Source organism: Dryobates pubescens, chromosome 8 (genome assembly GCF_014839835.1).
Source record: "Dryobates pubescens isolate bDryPub1 chromosome 8, bDryPub1.pri, whole genome shotgun sequence".
NCBI lineage: Eukaryota > Metazoa > Chordata > Aves > Piciformes > Picidae > Dryobates > Dryobates pubescens.
In genome coordinates this window covers 40,058,071-40,078,641 of record NC_071619.1, presented here as the reverse complement: position 1 = coordinate 40,078,641, position 20,571 = coordinate 40,058,071, and the positions used below count along the sequence as shown (strand labels likewise).

Here is a 20,571-nt window from a genome sequence, read left to right as displayed (position 1 = left end):
CTGAACAAAACTGGGCCCAGTACTGATTCCTGGGGAATGCCACTGGCCACAGGCCTCCAAGGTGACTCTGTGCCACCAATCACAACCCTAATGTCAACAAGCTATCACTACCAAAAGAACCTCATTTGAGCTGAGCCTCTATAATTTTTGTGATCTGTAAATGACTTGACATGAAGAAGACTTTTTCAAATGTAAGCAAAAGACAGGGTATCTTCCACACCCAAATTTTAAAGCAATTTTGACATTTTATAGCAAATTTCATAGGTAACTGCATTCTGCCATCACTGGATTTCTGGGATGCAATTTCATGTAGTAAGACAAGTCAATGTCTTAACTGCTCCTTACTGCCAACACTTCTGTTTTCTCTGTCCAGTCCCAACTACAACTAGAATGGAATGGAATGGAATGGAATGGAATGGAATGGAATGGAATAGAATGGAATGGAATGGAATGGAATGGAATGGAATAGAATAGAATAGAATAGAATAGAATAGAATAGAATAGAATAGAATAGAATAGAATAGAATAGAATAGAATAGACCAGGTTGGAAGAGACCTTCGAGATCATCAAGTCCAACCCATCATCCAACAGCATCTAATCAACTAAACCATGGCACCAAACGGCCCATCAAGTCTCCTCCTAAACATCTCCAGTGATGGTGACTCCACCACCTCCCTGGGCAGCACATTCCAATGGGCAATCACTCTCTCTATGGAGAATTTCTTCCTAACATCCAGTCTGAACCTCCCCTGGCGCAGCTTGAGACTGTGTCCTCTTGTTCTGGTGCTGGTTGCCTGGGAGAAGAGACCAACCCCCACCTGGCTACAACCTCCCTTCAGGTAGTTGTAGAGAGCAAGAAGGTCTCCCCTGAGCCTCCTTTTCTCCAGGTTAAAGCTATGCACTCTTCCCAGTTTCCTTATGAACCACTCTCACTAGCTTCAGAGGTAAGCATCAGATAATTCAGTTAATGAATCTGGCAAAACATGAGGCAGCAAAAAAGAACTAGTATTTTGTTAGGTTAGTGAACTGGATTGCTCTCATAAATAAGTGATAAGTGTCAGAATCAGTGACAGCACTGTGCAGCTAAATGAAGGGTGGGGGCAGAGCAACACTTCCACTTTCATGTGCTGGTGAGTGAGAATGATCTTGTTTGCTTAGTTATAAAATGGCTACTACATTGCCTGGTAACACTGGCATACAGCAAGATGGAACTGTCTATTCCAAAGGCCTTGCAAGTGTCATGGATTCCTTACTTTCTTGTTCAAGCAACAAGCAGTGCAAACAAAGATTTGCCTGCCCCGGAACCTGCATCCATGACAACATAGAATCATAGAATCAGTCAGGGTTGGAAGGGACCACAAGGATCATCTAGTTCCAACCCCACTGCCATGAGCAGGGACACCCCACACTAGATCAGGCTGGCCACAGCCTCATCCAGCCTGCTCTTAAAACACCTCCAGGGATGGGGCCTCAACCACCTCCCTGGACAACCCATTCCAGGGCTTCACCACTCTCATGGGGAAGAACTTCCTCCTCACCTCCAGCCTCAATCTCCCCACCTCCAGCTTCATTCCATTCCCCCTAGTCCTAGCACTACCTGAGATCCTGAGAAGTCCCTCCCCAGCCTTCTTGTAGCCCCCTTCAGATACTGGAAGGCCACAATTAGGTCACCTCGGAGCCTTCTCTTCTCCAGACTGAACAGCCCCAACTCTTTCAGTCTGTCCTCACAGGAGAGGTGCTCCAGCCCTCTGCTCCTCCTCGTGGCCCTTCTCTGGACACCTTCCAGCACCTCCAGATCCCTCTTGTAATAGGGGCTCCAGAACTGGAGGCAGTACTCCAGGTGGGGTCCCACCAGAGCTGAGCAGAGGGGGAGAATCACGTCCCACTGGAGGTGTTTAGGTAGAGACTGCATGGGGCACTTGATGCCATGGTTTAGTTGATTAGATGGTGTTGGGTGATAGGTTGGACTTGATGATCTCAGAGGTCTTTTCCAACCTGGTCCAGTCCTATCCTATCCTATCCTTGACCTGCTGGCCACAATTCTCTTGATGCAGCCCAGGATCTGATTGGCTTTCTGGGCCTAATGAATATGTATTAACAATAATAGACAACAGTAAAACATATCCAAAAATACATTACTTGTTTGCTTGTTTGATGAGCTTGCACTGGTATGGTGGCCATTTTGGACCCCATGTGTGGTTTTCTTTGCACCAGATTTAAGACAAGCTTTGCTTTCTTCATAAGCAAGGATGATAATAGTTATAGAAGAGTCTCTCCTAGAATTTCTTACTGCAGCTGACCACCAAATAATCAGCATCTCAGTACAAAAATATGTAGATGCTCTATTCTTGGTGTTTGAAGTAGGTGGCTGTATTGACTAAGCACATCTTTCATGTGATGGAAGAAGTCCAAGGGAAAGGTCTCACGACTCAGAAAGTACCTATAATGAATTTTAACAGGAATTTGTGAGGTGATTAAATGACAATACAGAACCATGCATCCTGGAATCTGAGAGCAACTTGCCACTTTTTCAGATGTGATACTGGAATAATAGTTGCTAACACTTATTTTAATCTATTTATTCAGACCAAGACTTTACCTGTGATATGAGGGAAAGATTTAAGTCTAACCCAGTCTCTTTATTTCTCACCTCCTGTGGTGATACTGAAGCTTCTATAGGTTCTAAGTGCTGAGGGACTTGGGCTTTTCAGTCCACAGAAGACAGAAGGGAGATCTTATCAGTGCTTATGAATACTTAAAGGGTGGGTGTCAATAGAATAGAATAGAATAGAATAGAATAGAATAGAATAGAATAGAATAGAATAGAATAGAATAGAATAGAATAGACCAGGTTGGAAGAGACCTTTAAGATCATCGCGTCCAACCTATGAACCAATCCAACCCACCTAATCAACTAAACCATGGCACCAAGCACCCCATCAAATCTCCTCCTGAACACCTCCAATGATGGTGACTCCACCACCTCTCTGGGCAGCCTATTCCAATGGGAAATTACTCTCTCTGTATAGAACTTCTTCCTAACATTCAGCCTAAACCTCCCCTGGTGCAGCCTGAGACTGTGTCCTCTTGTTCTGGCGCTGGCTGCCTGGGAGAAGAGACCAACATCCGTCTGTCTACAACCTCCTTTCAGGTAGTTGTAGAGAGCAATAAGGTCACCCCTTAGTCTCCTTTTCTCCAGGCTAAGCAACCCAGCTCCCTCAGCCTCAAGAGATAATGGGCACAACCTTGGATGAAGAAAGTTCCATGGAAACATGAGGGGGAACTTTATGCTGAGCATGGTAAAGCACTGGAACAGACTACCCAGAGAGGTGGTGGAGTCTCCTTCCCTGGAGACTTTCAAAACTCACCTGGATGCCACCCTGCTAAGCCTGCTGTAGGTCAATCTGAGGTCCCTTCCAACCCCTAACACTCTGTGGCTTTTTCATAGTAACCAGAGACTGCACATTTCATTTTACTATGTGTAATACCAGAAGGTTCTCTAGATTAGGACCATAGGAGAAAGATACAAAGACACTGAGAAAAGGAATTCAATTTCACAGCCCCTCTTCATCTGAATGCATTTGCCTGATGCAAGGACAGTCCAGGTAGAGTGGTATCAAGCAATGATCTGAGCAATGATCAAAGGTATGTGAGCTAAGAACAAGCTTCAACAAGGGAAATAGATCCTCAGAATGGAAACAAAATTTCCTGTTTAGGACAAAGGGAAAGAATGACTAGATGGCACAGCAATTTTCTCAAGAGTGTGGTTTTGCCCTTCATTTGCAGTTTTTTTTAGCTCATGCTGGTACTAGGGAGATACTCTTTCATTGATGATATGCAGCACACTCATTCTGCGGGCTGAAGCATAGCTGTCCCTACCAGGATCAAGTACCCAGGAGTCACCAGTGTAGGTAAAAGCTACATTGTTGTTTGAAGTTCCCCGAGAACCCCACAGAGACTGCTGGGATCAGTAGAGCATGGCAACAGCAATTCCCACTGCTGTAGAAGCTGTAGCAGTTGCATCTAAAGCAGGCTGAAAAGAAATCTAGAAGACAAATTGACTGTCATACCAAAATGAACTTTCATTTATCTCTGTGCTCTAATGGCAGCTTATGAATAATATACCCTATTTCAGGCCCATTTAGCATAGTCAATTTCGGCACTGCTGTGGGATCATTTGAAATGATCACCCGAAGGTGTGATGTTAAACATTAATTCACCACACAGAGCTACACGCTTCGTTTTCTTTGGAGAGGTCTTATCTTGGGAGACCTGATAACTTGTGACCAACAGAAACACCAACACTTTGCCTATCGCTTTCGAAAGACAAGGAAGCAACAGCAGCATTATGCAACTTACAACTGGCCACAGGAAACCTTGCTATAAATCATTACATGAATGGCAGAATCCTAAACAGAAATTCTGCATCACTATGCCAACAGAATGGAATGGAATGGAATGGAATGGAATGGAATGGAATGGAATGGAATGGAATGGAATGGAATGGGAGAGAAGAGAAGAGAAGAGAAGAGAAGAGAAGAGAAGAGAAGAGAAGAGAAGAGAAGAGAAGAGAAGAGAAGAGAAGAGAAGAGAAGAGAAGAGAAGAGAAGAGAAGAGAAGAGAAGAGAAGAGAAGAGAAGAGAAGAGAAGAGAAGAGAAGAGAAGAGAAGAGAAGAGAAGAGGATGGGATGGAATGGAATGGAATGGAATGGAGTAGAATGGAGTAGAATGGAATAGAATAGAATAGAATAGAATAGAATAGAATAGAATAGAATAGAATAGAATAGAATAGAATAGAATAGAATAGAATAGAATTAACCAGGTTGGAAAATACCTCTGAGATCATTGAGTACAACCTATTACCCAACACCATATAAATCAACTAAACCATGGCACCAAACACCCCATTAAGTCTCCTCCTAAACACCTCCAGTGATGGAGACTCCATTGCCCAGCACAATGGAGTATGATTCACAGCAGGCCCTATTGGTGCTACCAATAAAGAAACAAACAAACAATTGACTGCTTTTCTCTGATGGTAGCCAAACAGTCTGCACTTTCACTCCAACCACAGCACTATGTAGAATCACATAATCAATAAGGTTGGAAAAGAGTTCAGAGATCATCAAGTCCAACCTGTCACCCAACACCTCATGACTAACTAAACCATGGCTTCAAGTGCCATGTCCAATCCCCTCTTGAACAACTCCAGGGACAGTGACTCCACCACCTCCCTGGGCAGCACATTCCAATGGCCAATTACACTTTCTGGGAAGAACTTTCTCCTTGCCTCCAGCCTAAACTTGCCCTGGTGCAGCTTGAGACTGTGTCCTCTTGTTCTGGTGCTGGTTGCCTGGGAGAGTACCCAGCCATACACAATGTGTGTGTGGGACAGATTCTCTCTCTGTTACTTAATACATTCATGGCAGAAGGAAATTTTGTGACTCTGTTAAAATGATTTTGTATGGGGTACAGCAGAAGATTCAGAGCCATTGCAATCTGTAGGTTTTTTCAGTTTGCATTAAAAAAATTCCATTATGAATTGCATTTGCAGCTGTAACACTAAATTTTTACATGTTCCCTTGAATCTTTATGGAATGATAGAATCATTTCAGTTGGAAAAGACCTTTAAGATGATTTAATCCAAGCATTATCTAACTCTACAAAGGCTGGTGCTAAACCATGTGATCCCCATCCAAGGGATGGGGATTCATTCACCTCCCTGTAGAGCCTATTCCAGCTTCTGAGAACCCTTTCAGTGAAGAGGTTTCTTCCAATAGCAAACTTAAACTTCCCTTGGTACAAGTGGAGGCCTTTTCCACTAATACTGACACTTATTACTAGGGAGAAGAGATTAGAATAGCATAGCATAGCATAGCATAGCATAGCATAGCATAGCATAGCATAGCATAGCATAGAATAGAATAGAATAGCATAGAATAGAATATCATAGCATAGCATAGAATAGAATAGAATAGAATAGAATAGAATAGGTTGGAAGAGACCTTCAAGATCATCATGTCCAACCTATCATCCAACACCACCTAATCAACTAAACCATGGCACCAAGCACCCCATCAAGTCTCCTTGTGACCACCTCCAGTGATGGTGACTCCACCACCTCCCCAGGCAGCCCATTCTAATGGGCAATCACTCTCTCTGTGTAAAACTTCCTCCTAACCTCCAGCCTAAACCTCCCCTGGTGCAGCCTGAGACTCTGTCCTCTTGTTCTGGTGCTGGTTGCCTGGGAGAAGAGACCAACCTCTGCCTGTCTACAACCTCCCTTAAGGTAGTTGTAGAGAGCAATAAGGTCAAAATCACGATCAGCACCCACCTCTCTCCAACTTCCTTTCGTGTAGTTGTATAGAGCCAGAAGGTCTCCCCTCAGCCTCCTTTCCTCCAAACAACCCCAGTTCCCTCAGCTGCTCCTCACAAGACCTGTTCTCTGGACCCTTCACCAGCTTTGTTGCCCTTCTCTGGGCCCACTCCAGCACCTCAAGGTTTTTCTTATTGTGAGGATTCCAAAACTGAACCCAGGACTCAAAGTGTAGCCTCACCAGTGCTGAGTACAGAGAGGACAATCCCTTCCCTCGTCCTGCTGGTCACAGTGTTCCCGATACAGGCCAGGATACCGTTGGCTGTCTTTGCCACCTGGGCACACTGCTGGCTCGTACTGATCAACATCCTGAGGTATTTCTCTGCCAGGCAGCTTTTCAGGCAGCTTTGCCCAATCCTGCAGCACTGCAGGAGGGTTTTTTCAAGCAGTAATTTTATCACTTGATTTCAAGACTTGCAAATGGCTGCAGCAAGGCTGGCTTAAATGAGCAGAGTTCTGTGCGTAGTCCCAGACCCTGTTTCACTGATTGCTGTTCAACTTTGACTAGAAATGCAAAGTTATTAGTTTCTGAGTGGGCTTTTTACATATGTTCTGTGAACCTTTAAGAGCCATGTGGAGAAGCCTTAACTAAAATGAATAAATAATTCCTTTTATTTCACCCACTGTCTTCAAAGCACAGCTTCCATTAACTCAGTGCTCAATTAAGCAAACCAGGCTCTGTGTGTCTAAGCTAAGAAGCATTTACCTATGGAGTCAGTGTCCCTGGACATGCAGATGTGGTGATTAGGAACATGGTTTAGTGATGACCTGGCAGTGTTTGGATAATGGTTGGACTCCATGATCTTGTGAGATGGTATCTCTTTTATAAAGTCAAATTCCCTCATAATCCTGATGCTCTTGTTTGAGTCAGATACTAGAACCTGTAGAAGATTTTCTGTGAATGAGGTAGGGGTTTGCTAGAAAAACAGGAGAAGAGATATTAAAGGGAAGGGGGTGCTTTAAAAAAAGATTCTTCTCCCTTCTTGCTCTCACACCTTATAATCATAGCATCATAGAACTGTTTTGGTTGGAAAAGACTTCTAAGATTATCAGGTGCAACTGGCTACCTAACACCATCATGCTGCCACTAAACCATGCTGCAAAGTGCCACATTTACACATTTTTTTAACACCTCAAGGGATGGTGACTCCACCACCTTCCTGGACAGCCTATTCCAATGCCTGACCACTCCTTCAGTAGGGATTTCTTTCCAATCTAAACATCTCCTGGCACAATAGCAGTGTGCCCAGGTGGCCAAGAAGGGCAATGGCATCCTGGCCTGCATTAGGAATAGTGTGGCCAGCAGGAGCAGGGAAGTCATTGTGCCCCTGTACTCAGCGCTGGTTAGGCCACACCTTGAGTCCTGTGTCCAGTTCTGGGCCCCTCGGTTTAAGAAGGACATCGAGACACTTGATTGTGTCCAGAGAAGGGCAACAAGGCCTTGAGCACAACCCTCTGAGGAGAGGCTGAGGGAGCTGGGGTTGCTTAGCCTGGGGAAGAGGAGGCTCAGGGGTGACCTCATTGCTCTCTACAAATACCTGAAAGGTGGTTGTAGCCAGGAACGGGTTGGTCTTTTCTCCCAGGCAACCAGCACCAGAACAAGAGGACACATTCTCAAGATGTGCCAGGGGAACTTTAGGCTTGAGGTGAGGAGAAAGTTCTTCACCGAGCGAGTCGTTCGTCATAGGAATGTGCTGCCCAGGGAGGTGGTGGAGTCACCATCCCTGGAGGTGTTCAAGAGGGGATTGGATGTGGCACTTGGTGCCATGGTCTAGTCATGAGATCTGTGGAGACAGATTGGACTCGATGATCTTTGAGGTCTCTTCCAACCTTAGTGATACTGTGATACTGTGAATATTAAGCCATTTCCTCGTATTTCATGACTTGTCACAAGGCAGAAAAGACCAATCCCCATTTCACTATAACCTTCTTCCAGGTAGTTGTAGAGAGCAATGAGCTCCCTCCTCAGCCTCTTCTTCTCCAGGCTAAACAACCCCCGTTCCCTCAGTCGCTGCTCATAAGACTTATTCTCCAGTTCACATCCATTTCCATGGAAGGTACAGAGCGAGTTTTCTATAATGTCAGGGTTAGATCTAATTTTGCACTGCACATTTGATTCTTGTGGCAGGAGATGTGCAGGTTTAACTTAATTCTACCTGAACCTGCATTTTTTCAGGCTCTGCACTTGGTTTTTTCTCAAAGGAGGGCCAGTAAGAGCACAGGTCCTACAAAAGCCAGATTGCTAAGATGGAAAGAAGAGGTGGGCTCAGCAGCCAATCTTATGCAAGGTCTTCTTCCTACATCTGCATGACAGATGAAATTCCCAAGATCCCCACTCACAAAAAACATCAATGAATTTTCCAGGCACAAAGCTCCATCTTTCTAACCTTGCATAACTCCCAAAAGAAGAAAGCACGGCTACTAGACTTGCTCTTTCCCAGAACTGAACAGAATATATTGCATCTGCTTCACACAGGTAAGTGTTAAGAACAGAACTATCAAAGCATTGCTTTGTCTCGGAACAAGAGGTTTACTTGAGTCTTGTGAGAAGTTCTGGATCAGACACAAAATGAGGCTTATGAAATGAGGCTTATTAAGATGAAGAGCACTCAAAAACAGAGGAAACAAAGTTTGAGTCATGTCATACAAAGCTCAGACTGGTTCCCCAGTGGGACATTTTTCTTCATGTTGTAACCTGCCCTTGGGTTCATTAGGTTTATAGTTAACCTTGGGAACAATGGTAGCAAAAGAACCAGACAAAAATTAGATTACTATTTTATTTATACAGAATTCATTTAGCTGCAAAAAGCTGCAAAAATACTTATTTACTGCTTCCATATCCTGTAACTTTCAAGTATTCCTATTATATTACTTCCTGGTTTTCTCCCCCTGCACTTTGTATGCAATTTTCACCAAATTGGGATGCATCTGAACAATGACAAACTAAGGAAATCATGCAGAGACATACTCTGAAACACATCACATTTAAATGTTCTCAGGTGCTTTCTTTTTTTAACCAAGGTTTTCAGATTTTCATTACATTCCTATTATATTTTTTCTCTGTGCATGCTTCTAACTTAAAAGTACTCCTGTATTTATATATATATATATATATATATATATATATATATATATATACATATGCAAAGTCCTAACACTGATGTACCTTTATAATTAATGATGACAAACAGGCACTTGTAATCACAGAATCACCAAGGCTGGAAGAGACCTCAAAGATCATCAAGTCCAACCTGTCACCCCAGACCTCAGGACTAAACCATGGCACCAAGTGCCACATCCAATCCCCTCTTGAACACCTCCAGTGATGGTGACTCCATCACCTCCCCAGGCAGCACATTCCAATAGCAAATTACTCTTTCTGGGAAGAACTTTCTGCTCACCTCCAGTCTAAACCTCCCCTGGCACAGCTTGAGACTGTGTCCCCTTGTTCTGGTGCTGCTTGCCTGGGAGAAGAGACCAACCCCTTCCTTGCTACAACATTCCTTCAGGGAGTTGTAGACAGCAAGAAGGTCTCCCCTGAGCCTCCTCTTCTCCAGGCTAAGCAACCCCAGCTCCCTCAGCCTCTCCTCATAGGGCTTGTAACGTTTCACCTTCTCCTCCAAGAAGAACTTCTTTCTGCCCTAAAATATCACCTGTGTGCCACCACTCACTTGAAAAAGCCTCAACAATATTTCATATGTAGATATAGCTACAGTGAATGCCTAGCTGTAGATATATCTACAGTGAATGCCTAGCTGCATTGCAGCAATGAAATTATTTATTACTAGACAACTTGCTCATTACCTCTCTGTAGCTCACATTTACATGCTGAAAAGTGTCTACTTTTTTCCTTCTGAAACCTGAAAATTAGTTCTGTTTTGTATTAACTAACATATGACATAACCACATGCCAAAAACTCAGCTCAAAAAAAACCAAAACCCTTCTTTGGACACCTTAAGGAGATAATGGTAATTCCTCAGCAGCACATCCAATTCCAGTCCACTGAGTACAGCAACATGAAGTAGAAGATAACATAACCCACAAGCTTACCTGAGTTCTGGTAGGAGATGATTCGCGCCACTGTGCAACAAATACCGAGCAACGGTGTAAGTTCTGAATGAGAAAGGATACATTCGGATGGCTCCTGTTCTTGTTCCAATTGCCAGAATTTTCTGAACTGGGTCAAAAGCTAAGGCAGTGGGTAGATAAGGGAAACCATGGCGAACCGTCTGAAACAGAACAAAGGAGCAAGGTAATTGAAATGTAAGCACAGGTAACAGCACGGATGGGGTGTTAAGCTTTGCATAGAGGAAGAGAATCTGTTCTATCCTTTGCTAAGGTTGCAGCATTTCATAGAATCAATAAGGTTGGAACTGACCTCAGAGATCATCAAGTCCAAACTGTCACCCAACACCTCATGAATACTAAACCATGGCTTCAAGTGCCACGACCAATTCCTTTTTGAACACTTCCAGGGATGCGGACTCCACCACCTCCCTGGGCAGCACATTCCAATGGCTAACAACTCTTTCTGTAAAGAAATTTCTCCTCACCTCAAGCCTAAACTTCTGGCGCAGCTTGAGACTGTGTAATCTTGTTCTGATGCCGGTTGCCTGGGAGAAGAGACCAGCCCCCACCTGGCTACAACCTCCTTTCAGGCAGTTGTAGAGAGCAGTAAGGTCTCCCCTGAACTTCCTCTTCTCCAGGCTAAACAATCCCAGATCCCTCAGCCTCTCCTCATAGGGCTTGTGCTCGAGGTCTCTCACCTTCTCTGGACACATTCAAGTGTCTCAATATCCTTCTTATACTGAGGGGCCCAGAACTGGAGACAGGACGCAAGGTGTGGCCTAATCAGTGCTGAGTACAGGGGCAGAATGACTTCCCTGCTCCTGCTGGCCACACTATTTCTGATGCAGGCCAGGATGCCATTGGCCTTCTTGGCCACCTGGGCACACTGCTGGCTCATGTTCAGCCATCTGTCAGTCAGTCCCCACAGGTCTCTTTCTGTCTGGCTGCTCTCCAGCCACTCCAACATTTCAATAAAGTACTTTTACAACCATGCTATTTTCAATACAGAGGTGAATTTCACTAATCAGTTTCTAGACATGCTCTTTGCTTAGTCATATTTTAAATGGTTTTGTTGTAACAAAGTAGATTGTATGCCAAAACACAACTGGTATATATGGCTTATATTGTATACTGAAAGATAATCTCACCCTCCAAGGCAGCTGAACTCTAAATTGAAAGAGAGACACATAATGTACTTTTAAACCAGTCACAAATAACCTCAGCCCCAACAGAAAAGCTTCAGCAGAAAAAAAAAAATGGAACATGTCCAGGGGAAGAGATCCAATAAACTAAATTGAGTCTACGAGGTAGAAATCCTTAACATCATTTTAAAAGACAAAGGTGCCAGCAAAAAAATGTTCTCAAAATGAGCAACTGCAACACTCAGTCTTTTTTAATCTTCATTTATAATTCTATGCTTTTAATTCTAGTTTTAGCAGAGATACTTTGGGGAATAAATGAACAAGACGTAAAATGACCTTGAGTTGGAAGAATGCTTCAAATAGTCTTTTAAGTTACCTTAAACTGGAGGTCATGAACAGTCTGACCTGTATGATTCTCACACCTTGACTACTGTGTCCAGTTCTGGGCCCCTGAGTTTTAGAAAGATGTTGACTTGCTGGAACATGTCCAAAGAAGGGTAACAAAGTTGGGGAGGGGTTTGGAACACAAGCCCTGTGAGGAGAGGCTGAGGGAGCTGGGGTTGCTTAGCCTGGAGAAGAGGAGGCTCAGGGTAGGCCTTATTGCTCTCTACAACTATCTGAAGGGAGGTTGTAGCCAGGAGGGGGTTGGTCTCTTCTCCCAGGCAACCAGCACCAGAACAAGAGGACACAGTCTCAAGCTGTGCCAGGGGAGGTTCAGACTAGATGTTAGGAAGAAATTCTTCACAGAGAGAGTGATTACCCATTGGAATGTGCTGCTCGGGGAGGTGGTGGAGTCACCATCATTGGCGGTGTTTAGGAGGAGACTTGATAGGATGCTTGGTTGCATGGTTTAGTTGATTAGATGCTGTTGGATGATAGGTTGGACGTGATGATCTTCCAGGTGTCTTCCAACCTGGTCTATTCTATTCTATTCTATTCTATTCTATTCTATTCTATTCTATTCTATTCTATGCTATGCTATGCTATGCTATGCTATGCTATGCTATGCTATGCTATGCTATTTGGAAAAATATGAGGGAGAACTCATCAGGGGTTGTACCTCTCTACAACTTCCTGAAACGAGGCTGGCCCCAGGTGGGTCTTGGTCTCTTCTCCCTAGTGAAAAGTACCAAGACAAAAGGCAATATCCTCAAGTTGCAGCAGGGGAGTTTTAGGTTGGATATTAGAAGAAAAATCTTCATGGAAAAGTTCCTCACACACTAGAATAAACTATCCAGGGAGGTGGTTGAAACCCCATCCCTGGAGGTGCTTCAAAGACATAGAGATGTGGTGCTGAGGGCCATGGCTAGCACCAGCCTTAGTAGAATTAGATAATGGTTGGACTTGATGATCTTAAAAGTCTTTTCCAATTGAAAACGATTCTATGATTCTGATACCATAAACACATTGAAAGTAACCAGACAATATAAGTACACATAAGAATTAACTATAATTAATTTTGTATAACTATTTACCTAAAATTGGGTCACAATTAATACACATTTTGAGTATAATGTTTTATAATATTTAACATACTCTAATATTCACCTCTAGGATTTACCATTTAATATATAGCTGGGATTGGAAAGAAAGTACTTTGAACTGAAACTTAACTTTGTCAGATAACTTTTCCTGCCTTGGAATTATCTCGTCCACAAACTCTGCTGAATCATTCAGCAGGTCCTATAGAACTTCCACAAAAGGCATTCCTTAATTGCTGACCTGCCCTGTTGAATACAAGTCAGCTGATGGTTTCTACAGCTGTATCACTCCAACTCTTCCCTTACAGCTGGAAACACTTGAACTGATATTCCTAAGTGGTTCAAGAACAACCAAATGTATGTTTCCCAGCAAATAACCACTTCCTTAACAGAAATCTTACTCATCTGATACCTTAATTATTACTGATGTTGACATTACTGATACTGATATTAAAATAATACATAATTATTTGTTTTTAGAGTGCAAAACTCCAGAAACATAAGCTACTTCAGTATGCTGTAGAAAATGTAACTCACTTGTTATGGTAATAGAATAGAATGGAATAGAATGGAATGGAATGGAATGGAATGGAATGGAATGGAATGGAATGGACAAATCAAAGACACCCACAACTCTGTTTCTCCCTTGGTTTGCTTTGTGTTTGGGGATTATTTTTAAACTTTCTCACATGGTAGGATTATTCAAATGTAGTATATTTTTATTATTATTCTAACATGCAATGTGGGACTAGACTTAACATACTATAAAAATGGGGTTACCTCTCATGTTCCAAACCCAGCAAGAATTACTGGGATTGTTAGCCTGGAGCTGGGGTTGCTTGGCCTGGAGAAGAGAAGGCTCAGGGGAGACCTTATTGCACTCTACAACTACCTGAAGGGTGGTTGTAACCAGCAGGGGGTTGGTCTCTTCTCCCAGGAAACCAGCACCAGAACAAGAGGACACAGTCTCAAGCTATGCCAGGGGAAGTTTAGGCTCGAGGTGAGGAGAAAGTTCTTCACTGAGAGAGCTGTTAGCCACTGGAATGCGCTGCCTGGGGAGGTGGTGGGGTCACCATCCTTGGAGGTGTTCAAGAGGGGATTGGACATGGCACTTGATGCTATGATTTAGTCATGAGGTCTGTGGTGACAGGTTGGACTTGATGATCTTTGAGGTCTCTTCCAACCTTGGTGATTCTGTGATTCTGTGAATGTTTGGCCTAATTGCATTACTCATTTTCTAATATTTGAGATTTCTGTATGCTTGTGAATAATATGTCTTTTCCTGGCTAAAAACCCCCCAAACAAACAAAACAAAACAAAACAAAACAAAACAAAACAAAACAAAACAAAACAAAACAAAACAAACCACCTTATTGGTATATTCTATTCTATTCTGTTCTATTCTATTCTATTCTATTCTATTCTGTTCTGTTCTGTTCTGTTCTATTCTGTTCTACACATGAATACATAGAATACATAGAATACATAGAATAAACCAGGTTGGGAGAGACCTTCAAGATCATCGTGTCCAACCCATCAACCAATCCAACACCACCCAAACAACTAACCCATGGCACCAAGCACCCCATCAAGTCTTCTCCTGAAAACCTCCAGTGATGGCGACTCCACCACCTCCCCAGGCAGCCCATTCCAATGTGCAATCACTCTTTCTGTATAGAACTTTTTCCTAACATCCAGCCTGAACCTCCCCTGGCGCAGCCTGAGACTGTGTCCTCTTGTTTTGGTACTAGCTGCCTGGGAGAAGAGACCAACATCCATCTGTCTACAACCTCCCTTCAGGTAGTTGTAGAGAGTAATAAGGTCACCCCTGAGTCTCCTCTTCTCCAGGCTAAGCAACCCCAGCTCCCTCAGCCTCTCCTCGTAGGGCTTATGTTCCAAACCCCTCACCAACTTTGTTGCTCTTCTCTGGGAAGTAGCTATATTTTTTTGGTTACCAATTCTTAGAACTCCTGTCTATAATAGAGGGGTTTAATTTCTAGCCATTCCAGTCACAGTAAGTTTTCCCTGACGATTAGCTAGAACTGGAGCTTTCAGTACTATTCTTTCAATCTAGAAATGCAAAGATCAACATTCTTGAAGACCTATTTGCATTCAGCACCTGCCAAATTTCTGCAATCTCCAATCAGACTTTTCAGCTGGAAATTGTAATTGGGCTCTGCTACTGAGACAACTTTATTTTAGAAGAGCCATGATGTACATTTTTGTTAGGATCATAGCTTAATAAAAACATTTAACCTCTAGGATAGGCTCCAAAGGGCTTATTTCTATTTTGCAGCCATTTGCCAAATTTGGGTATTTACTCTAATTCCAATCAGGAAGTTCTTGTGAATGCAAGGTTCTGCCATTGGTAGAGTGACAATTAAATCAACAAAAATTCTTGAAGTCAATTGAGCATCCAAGTAAATGACAATTTTCTAGTAAAATATTTATATTTATTAGGATTCTAAATAAAGGACAAAACCAGCTTGGAAGGAGAGCCAAGCTATACTGTAGACAGTTAAGGCAAATAAAGATGTCTTTATGATTGAGATTTTGGCACCAGTTAAAGCAGGCTCAAAAGACGTTCTGAAAATCAAGCCTATTCAACAGAATCAGAGAATCAGTCAGGGTTGGAAGGAATCACAAGGATCATCTAGTTCCAACCCCCCTGCCATGGGCAGGGACACCCCACACTAGATCAGGCTGGCCACAGCCTCATCCAGCCTGCTCTTAAACACCTCCAGGGACAGCACCCCAACCACCTCCCTGGACAACCCATTCCAGGGCTTCACCACTCTCATGGGGAAGAACTTCCTCCTCACCTCCAGCCTCAATCTCCCCACCTCCAGCTTCATTCCATTCCCCCTAGTCCTATCACTACCTGAGATCCTGAGCAGTCCCTCCCCAGCCTTCTTGTAGCCCCCTTCAGATACCGGAAGGCCACAATTAGGTCACCTCGGAGACTTCTCTTCTCCAGACTGAACAGCCCCAACTCCTTCAGTCTGTCCTCACAGGAGAGGTGCTCCAGCCCTCTGCTCATCCTCCTGGCCCTTCTCTGGACACGTTCCAGCATGTCCACATCCCTCTTGTAATAGGGGCTCCAGAGCTGGAGGCAGTACTCCAAGTGGGGTCCCACCAGAGCTGAGTAGAGGGGGAGAATCACCTCCCTTGACCTGCTGGCCATGCTTCTCTTGATGCAGAAGAATATGGACAAGCTGTAACATCTCAGACCCCCAGACTCTTCTTCTCAGCTTTGGTTCAACAACCCTTGTCTTTCCAAAGACTGAGAAGAATTGACATGAAAAGCATTTGAGGGAGATTTTTCAGTTATGCATTGACACAGCCAGCATGCGCATACGTGTAAGAATTAGTAATGACTCTAGCTGGGCTTCCTTACAATATTTACTACTATAGATGAGGAAGAGGGGAAGGCCACAAAATTAACTTGATCCTAGAGTGACAAATAAAGCATATTCCAACTTGAGTCATGTCTAATAGGAACAATATAAACTAAAGCTATTAATAGTGAGCAGAAAACACGAAAGTAAATCTCTCTTTTCCAAATTAAACTGTCTCAGTAGCAGATAAAAGCAGGGAAAAAAAAGGTATCCCCAAACATCAGTCTGAGATTAAAGAGATATAGAACCAACCCACCCTAAATGCTCTCTAAAAGAAGGTGACAAGCAGAAAAAAAAAGAAGAAGAAAAAAATAATAGAAAAGGCAGACAGCAGATGGAGCCAGGACTGCTTTTCTCCACTTTATCCAGCCTTCTTTATGTCCCTTTTTTTTTTGGCACGCTCTCTCTAGAGGCAGTCTGCACTCCCTGGGACATACAGTTCATGTGCAATATGTGAAATAATCCACTTGAAACAGAATTATCACAAATGCAGCTACAATTTCAGGATAAATCTTCGTCCAACTTTGTCATTGTCTTGTAAATTCTCTTCCAAATGATTTTCATTAACATTAATCTCTACGGAAGCAATTCACCTAAATGAATTCCTACCACAGGAATGGATTAGTTGGACTTGCTAGTACTCCACTAGTGAATATTTTGATGCACTGTACAGAACACAACAAACTCTAAGATGCCATGGTATATTTTATTTGCAAAAGAAAAAAACCCCAACCAAACCAACACCACCACCACAAACAAACCCAAAAAAACCCCAAACAACAAAACCAAGCCAAAACCATAACACACTACTAGCAATATGCAATATCTGCCATTTTCCAGCATAAATCTTTTTCTTGTGTTCTATGGTAGTTTACATTAGACTGCAAAGACATATCTTTCTAAAGTGTTAGAATCATCGAATCAATAAGGTTGGAAAAGACCTCAACGATCAAGTCTATCCTGTAACCCAACACCTCATGACTTCAAGTGCCACCAGGAGGGGGTTGGTCTCTTCTCCCAGGCAATCAGCACCAGAACAAGAGAACACAGTCTCAAACTGCACCAGGGGAAGTTTAGGCTGGAGGTGAGGAGAAAGTTCTTCACAGAAAGAGTTGTTGGGCATTGGAGGTGGTGGAGTCACCATCCCTGGAGGTGTTCAAGAGGGGACTGGACGCGGCACTTGGTGCCATGGTTCAGTAGTCATGAGGTGTTGGGTGATGATCTTTGAGGTCTTAACGATTCTATGATTCTATAGTTCTATGGCTCTATGATGTTTATGTTGCTATATGAATATGATATCTCACATTTACAGGCTTCTTTGTCTGGAATCACCTGTTGGTAAGACCACTCCTTGATCAGGGTAGATGGAAAGAGGATAAGATGTTGTTAAGTTTCCAACCTAAGCATATTATACAGGAGGGACATACCTTTTATCAAATTTTCTTTTTTCAAAGGAGAATTTTTGGTAAAAAATACAGCTTACCCAAAATTTTCCAAAATTTTAAACCCAAGCCATGGAATCTATTTCGTTCTTAATCTATATTAGGAACCAGGGCTTCTGAACATGTTCACAGGATATTCTAATAACTCCCTGGGTCTTTTTGCTTCTTGAAACAAAAGCCACAGACTGGCAAGGCTGGTTGCTGTCCCCACCAATAGGGTAAAATAAAGACTAACTGAGCACATAGATGAAGATCATTACAGAAGCCAGCAGAGCTTCTACAATGGGAAATCCCATTGGAATGGGCTGCCCAGGGAGGTGGTGGAGTCACCATCACTGGTGGTGTTTAGGAAGAGACTGGATGGGGCACTTGGTGCCATGGTTTAGATGATTAGATGATTTAGATGGTGTTGGGTGATAGGTTGGACTTAATGCTCTCCAAAGGTCTTTTCCAACCTGATTAATTCTATTCTATTCTATTCTATTCTATTCTATTCTATTCTATTCTATTCTATTCTACCCTATCCTATCCCATCCTATCCTACCCTATCCTATCCTATCCCATCCTATCCTATCCTATCAGACGGATGTTGGTCTCTTCTCCCAGGCAGCCAGTACCAGAACAAGAGGACACAGTCTCAGGCTGCACCAGGGGAGGTTCAGGCTAGGTGTTAGGAAAAAGTTCTATACAGAAAGAGTGATTGCCCTTTGGAATGGGCTGCCTGGGGAGGTGGTGGAGTCGCCATCACTGGAGGTTTTCAGGAGGAGACTTGATGGGGTGCTTGGTGCTGTGGGTTAGTTGTTTGGGTGGTGTTGGATTGGTTGATGGGTTGGACGCGATGATCTTGAAGGTCTCTTCCAACCTGGTTTATTCTATGTATTCTATGTATCCTATCCTATCCTATCCTCTAATTTCATGAAGTTGCACCATGCATGTAAATAAAATGGGATTTTCCAAGAGCATTCCAAATAACATTCCACAGCAATGCCATTAATGAAACAAAGTTATCGTAGGACTGAAGAAAAGATTTTCTGTGGACTGAAAGCTGGTTAGACAACAGAAAGCAGAGAACAGGCAGGGTATTCCACGGGTGATGACTGGTTGGGGAAATTTTATTCTTAATCTTTTATAGATCATTTAAGATAGTGAACACTGAAATCTCCAAGTTCATAGCTGATAGTTCGTGGTTCTTTCGGATAGTGAAATTCAGCACCGGTGGTGATCAACTTCTGAAAGACCTCGTTAGCCTGAATAAGTGGGCAAGAAGGTGATAAATGAGCTTCAGTGTGGGTAGATGTAAAATAAGACAACTAAGAGAAAAATCCCCACTACCTTAATTAGGCTTGCACAACGCTGAATTTGGAAGTAGCATTTACAACTCAGAAAAGTGATTTTGTGGGCATGGTTGTCATTCCTCTCAAGTTTTTGGTTTAACATGCAGCAGCAATCCGCAAGAAGCCAAGTAATGTTGGACATCATGGGGAAGACTGACAAAAATAACAGAGGGTGTCATTTTGCTGCTATGTAAGAACATCTGTGAGTCCATTACTTTAGTACAGTATGTAGCTCTTGTCTCCACAAGTGAAGAGGCAGTGAAGCCAGAGCTGACAGACGGGAGGCAACTAACGCTGAATGTGATGGACACAAGCCTTATCGGGAAAGACTAAAAGTGCTGCAACTTCATTTTGGAGAAGAGAAGGGTATTGGGGATATATTGACTGAGTTTTACATAATCAAGAGAGTAGGTAAACTAAATGTGGAACTATTATTTGGGAAAACCGTGGAGCCATTCAATGCAAATCAAAGATGAGGTTACCACAACAACAAAAAAGAATACTTCCTTAGAGAGCAGCTAATGAACTTCTGAAACTTGCCACCATAGGAGGTTTTTAGGGCTGACAGTATCAGCAGGTTGAAAAAGGCATTAGACACATTTGTGAGCATTATTGATAAATGGATTCTAAAAGGACTGGCAAAAGATCCACTCTCTGTCATTTCCAGTGATGGTGGATGCTGGGAGATTAGAAAGGGAATGGACTGCAAAAAGTGATCTTACTACTCCCCCAAAATGATATATTCTATTGCCACTGTCAGAGACTGACTGCTGGGAGATATGGACCATTGGTTTGTCTCAGTAGGGTATTTCTTATGAGCTTGTTATCTTCACCAGCAGCAGTGCATCTGAGAGAGGGAGGAAAAGGAGATCAGTATTGACGAAGACAAAAAACCCCAACACAAACCAGCAGAGAAAAAGCCATGGGAAATGTGAGCACACAAGGGAAAAAGAGAAATGTTACTGAATACAGGAGCAGGAAGGATATATGTGCACAAGGAACAATCAGATTAGTAAAAGAGTTTCATGATAATGACACACACAAAACTTTTTGCTATAGAAGAGCAATCCTTGCAGCAATGGGCAAAGCTGGTTTGTCTTTTAATTTGTGTGTTAAAGATTTTACTTTGTATAAAAGCTTAATAAGCTATGGCAGAATTTGGAGAAATTATTTGTCCTTGTGGTGGGTTAATGCCCATTCTAAAACAGGGGGGAGGGCTTGCAAGTGCTTTGCCCTCCCTGAAGGGCATTTTCCCCCTGGGAAACTGAGTCTGTTCCACTCCCCACTCCCTGCCCAGCCAGGGTATAGAAGGGAAGGCATTGCAGTCA

General features: G+C 43.0%; 1 protein-coding gene across 2 annotated transcripts in view; it reads right to left on the bottom strand.

The window, feature by feature from the left end:
* Positions 1-20,571, bottom strand: part of STXBP5L (syntaxin binding protein 5L) — a 255,306-nt gene that overhangs the window by 220,942 nt on the left and 13,793 nt on the right. For both annotated transcript variants that reach the window (XM_009906530.2, XM_054163231.1), the window contains exon 2: positions 10,510-10,607. In XM_009906530.2, the coding sequence (XP_009904832.1) occupies positions 10,510-10,607 (98 nt within the window). The remainder of the gene's footprint in view (positions 1-10,509; positions 10,608-20,571) is intronic.